At 34.9% G+C, this 5,131-nt stretch overlaps 1 protein-coding gene across 1 annotated transcript in view; it reads left to right on the top strand.

Moving 5' to 3' along the window:
• Positions 1 to 5,000: 5,000 nt before the first annotated feature.
• The window catches only part of LOC148314063 (uncharacterized), a 609-nt gene continuing 478 nt past the window's right edge, over positions 5,001 to 5,131 (top strand). Inside the window, exon 1 of the mRNA XM_088271807.1 lies at positions 5,001 to 5,131. This exon is cut by the window's right edge and continues 478 nt beyond it. Within this exon, the coding sequence (XP_088127933.1) occupies positions 5,001 to 5,131 (131 nt within the window).

The raw sequence follows: 5,131 nt of genomic DNA, 5'->3' as shown, positions 1-5,131 counted from the left end.
TATTTGGTGTTCGGTAATCTAAAGTTAAGAATGTTTGCAAACAGAAGCATATTTGTCTAGGAACCGACACATCATCTGGATTGGATACAAAATTGTTACAAAAAAGACGTAAGTTATGGCTAGGTAGGTACATAACATGTCAAGAAATTGGGATGCGCAGCATTGCGTTCCCCGCGGACGAAACGCGCCACCCCTCCTTTCCGACGGAAATGTCAATTTGTCTTTGAGTAATAATTATTCGGTCTCGAACACATGCTCCAAGCTCCAAGCCCTGCATTGTAGCTAATAAAGCAAATCTACTTCAAATTAATTAGGTTTTATACGTATTTTGTTTTTAAAATAATTTATTCGCCATTGTAATATTGTATATTTTAAAAGTTTGATTGCACGCATGTGGTCTTGAATTAGATTTCCCTCTGGGCGGAGTAAGAATGTATGTTCAGGAGTGATTAGTTTTGGTTTTACACAAATGTGTGGAAACATAAATATGATTTTAAACCGTAAATATGGTTTTTCATTTATCACAAAGTGAATTAAGCTTAAGTAGGTATGTACATACGAGTAAACTTTAGGATACCTAATACAATAGAATCAAAATTAAGCGTTTCTATTACAACTGAAATTTATCTGAAAATTTACAATTGGAATCACTTATGTAATACACATTTTTTGACATCTCAATATAGATGAAGAATAATATAGATATCTAGGTATTTACAGGGCTCATGACCTGTCGTTAACTGATTAAGTGATCACTTTACACACGTGCAACATTCACCATTGTACCCATGATTGACGACCACACTACTCAAAATATATAATTAATCTCATGGCACATTACATATGAGTTCACAACGTCATCTATGTATGTTTGATTGTGAAACCTTTTATTAAGCAAAAACCCTTTATTTATGTGCATTTGTATTTGGGTATGATTATCTTATGTTATGTGACCATAAAATGTCAACATGCAAATTAAGCACTTAATACATTAAGTATTTTTTGTAAGGTAATGAATAGTATGATATAATTGAGTATGATAGACTCGTTCTGTATACTTCTAGTCGGCTTTTACGGTAAGTAGTATAATGAATCGGAGAAGTTAATTGCAGAAATAATAAAATAATTTCTAAATTAAGTAAATAAATAAATATAAACCAAGTAAATCGTTTGAAATTCCCTTCTTTTACATATATAGAAAATCTTAAAACCTTCAAAAAGGCCTTATATAAAATTAAAAATAAATCTCATTTTTACATAAGGAGCCTTGTGGAAACCAATTCTTATTCGGTATTTTAATTTCAGTGGAATTTGTAGTATTTGAGAACATATTTTTAAAGGATTAATAAATCAATTCTAGGATGAGCTTTAATCAATTTTAGTTTTTCGTAAAGTTAACACATATAATATATTTTTGACTCCCGTAGGAGCTGATAAAAATTGTAACAGTTCTGTATTAAAGATACATATAACATTGCTAGACTTAAATTAGAAAACGGAAAAATAAGAACATTTGTATGTTAAATTTTACCATCAACATGGTTCAAAAAACATACCTACTGCATTTCAAATTTATTTTGAGAACTTATTAATATTGTTTGTTTGAATATTTAGAAATGGATGAGACTTTTAAACACATTTCTTTTCTCAATTGTTGTCGGAATGTTAAGACTAAACTACTTGGATAGAATAAATGTAAAATGGTGATTTAACTGGTAAGAGAAATATCTTTTAAACAACCAATAATCGACTATTAATACAAATCAAGGTTTGTATATTTGTTATATATTTACCTTAAACATTTGTTTGAAAATTAGTAGCCTTTTTTACATAAGTTAAACGAAAAAATAACATTAAAATGATGAGGTTAGGAAATGATTGTATATCTACGCATTGGTACCGTAAAATGTAAATAAAAAAATAAGACAAGAATCGTGTTTTACCCCCATCAGAAGTATTAAATGGAATTTTAAAAAAATCATTTTAGAAGATAAGCTTTGATCGCTAAGGCTTTTTTCAAATATGCCATAAGGTATCATAATATGACACGATACGATGAAAATTTTTCTGATTTCGATTGAAAAATACCCAAAAATCTCAATCTCTAAAATGAGATGTTTTGCAATTTCGTGGTATTATATCATCGCAGCGTTATATAGATGACTCAAAATTTACGGCATGTATACTGTCTAAAATTGACGACCCTAGAAGGCTCCTCTACACTGTATCGTATAGAGTGTAGAGGTAGAATTCACAGAGTATCGCACTAGACACGAGTTTGCATTACATAGTAAACACGGGAGACGTGCGCAATGGCTCCACCGATTACCGTCAAAAATTAAACCTAATTAGCTTTATTGCATATTGTTTGCCAACTCCTTTGTGTATCGGCTCTCGTTAACATTATTTCTCCCCTAACCCCTTACATCTCTTTGAGAGCACCGCCAGAGGGCGGCACTTACTATCAAAACTGCATGATAAATATTTAAATTACCATCGGCGGGGATTGTATTATACCATGGGTCGGCAACCTTTTGTTGTAAAAGGGCCAAATATTTTTCATGGGGATCAGTGCGGGCCGCACTTGCAGTAGGTATACATACAATATTTATGTACAAATATTTTAGTTTTAAAAATAACACGCTAAGTGTATATTTTAACGACATTTATTGTATTTAATAAAATCAATGAGATTCCCTTCGCTCCCTTTCTCGCTTCCTTTCACTCGATTGTGTATAATATCGTCCGTCATGTGCGTTGCGGCGAGAATCTCGCGGGCCGCACCAAGATGTCTCGCGGGCCGCATGCGGCCCGCGGGCCGCAGGTTGCCGACCCATGTATTATACGAACTAACCCCGAGTACTACATTATACGGAGCGCTATTGATTAGCTTTAAAAATAAGTACTTATTTACTTTAAAATGGGCTCAGGAATCGGAGTCGGGAATTGGTGATCGGGGATTTTTCTATGTCAGTGTTTGTAACAAGAATTACTCTCCACATACTGTTCACTGTACACGTACACCCCATGGTAGTAAAAGTTATCTTAGTTGAATCACCAAATTCAATATGCATTCGTGGTCTTCACAAGGTATAAATTAAGGTATTTCATAAAATACTAACTTCATTTCTTTAAATAAATATTTTTTTGGCTCATGTTAAAATGAAAAATGCGAACTAATCTTGAATATAAAAAGAACCCAATTATTTATTGAAATATTATCATGATATAATAATTACTCATACAAACATTTTTTCAAGGAGACTCTGAACTCTTGTGATTAGTTTTAGGCACCTAAATACGTCAATTTGACAGTTATGGTTTGGGGGTGAGGGTTTGGTTGCTCTCTATTATTGTTCGGATTGTCCGTTACAAGGCCACACTTTATTCATATATTTATTAACTTTCGATCTTAATTTTTTTTATGTCTAAAATTAATTTTAAATAAATAATTAAACCATATCCGCTCCCTAGGTGGAGCATATGGAGTCCACAAACTGTCTCCAGGCTTTTCTGTCAGCTGCCAGCTCCTCGCATCCTTCCAAGTCAGATCCGCGTCCCGAAGTTCTGACGAGAACTGTCGACGAATTGTCAGCAGTGGTCGTCCCGGGCTCGCCCGGGCATGAACCTGATGCCTTGTAAAAGAGGCAAGCTCGATTAAGGCTCTCGGGAGGCATGCGGAGTACATGGCCGAGCCAACTGAATCGCCTTTTCTTGACGACAGTTGTGACCAAGATTTGCTGCGTCCTACGCCTTATCTCTTCATTCCTCACAAAGTCAAACCACCGCACGCCTAAAATTAATAACTTACAAAATATAATAAATAAAAATCCATTAAATAAAGTGTTAATTAAAGTGTTAAAATAACTTGCTAAAAGTGAAAAATAGTGGGATCAGTAAAATATAAGATTTAAAAAAAAATCACATATATTTAATAAGTGAAGGTGATTCCATAGTAAAATTACCTTCGTATTTAAATATGGATATCTTTAATTTAATGTGGTGTGTTTTAAATTGAATAAAAATACACAAAATATCCATAAAATGAATGGCGTTGGTAGGGGAGAATTTACTTGGAAATCGTAAGGGGTCATCAAAATATTTTTCTCTGGAAAAATAATGATTTTTTTTAATAGTGAGACAAATTATTTACTAAAACCCGTGCAAATTAGTAACGAAGTAACAAATTCCATAATCTAAATGACGATAAAGGTAGCAACAAATTCCATGGACCGATTCTCTACCCGGGTACCCAAAAAAGTAACGAATACTTCAAAAACACCTGATAAACATCGAATACCTAATGTACTTTATAACTAACTAACTAACTAACTAACCATCACGCCGCTTCCCCGCAGGGGTAGGCAGAGAGAATAGAGCGCCACACCACTCTGTCCTTGCAAACATTCTTCGCCTCTTCCACGTTCATGCATCTCCTCATACATACCCGCCGATTGTTACGACTCCTAACCTGACCACTTTCAAGTATTTGGCATACCTGATCGTGCCATGTTTTTCTCGGTCTTCCTCTGCTTCTTTTCCCGCTAACATTCGCCTCATAAATTTGTTTTACCGTTCTTTCCTCACTCATTCGTTCTACATGTCCAAATTGTGCACTGCCAGTTTAGCTTCCGCTGATAGGTTTTTATTTGCTGTAACTGATTTCAGTGTACCGTTCACTTTGTTCCCAGCATTCACTCTCCTTTCTATATCTTTATCAATCTTTCCATCCCTAGAAAACATACTACCCAAATACACGAAATCATCTACCTGTTCCAGAATCTCTCCGTTTACCAATATTTCACATTCAGATCTGCATTCTTCTCTTTCAAAAACCATACGGGTACGGGTTTTACCCGTCATTACAGTGCTCTGTGTTTCCTGGAAGTGTTTCGTTTTCGGTTTAAGTGACAGGGTATTACCCAGTGGTGTTTGTGTGTGTGCTGTGACTCAATTAGTATGTAGTATATAATAGTTAGTAAGTTGTGGAATGCGGGAAAATGCCCATAAATGGCCACGTTGAGGTTCGCCACCCAGCTGGCCGCTTTTCCCGTGGAGGCGCAAAGAAGAGGATAGCGCATGAATGCAGGATTGCGACGTGGAATGTAAGAGGACGTATGGATGAAAAAAT

This window comes from Brachycentrus maculatus, unplaced genomic scaffold (assembly GCF_059751285.1).
Source record: "Brachycentrus maculatus isolate JH-2025_06_01 unplaced genomic scaffold, ASM5975128v1 h1tg000001l, whole genome shotgun sequence".
In the NCBI taxonomy this organism is placed as follows: domain Eukaryota; kingdom Metazoa; phylum Arthropoda; class Insecta; order Trichoptera; family Brachycentridae; genus Brachycentrus; species Brachycentrus maculatus.
The sequence above is the reverse complement of the archived record's forward strand: the minus strand, read 5'-3'. Positions and strand labels throughout refer to the sequence as shown.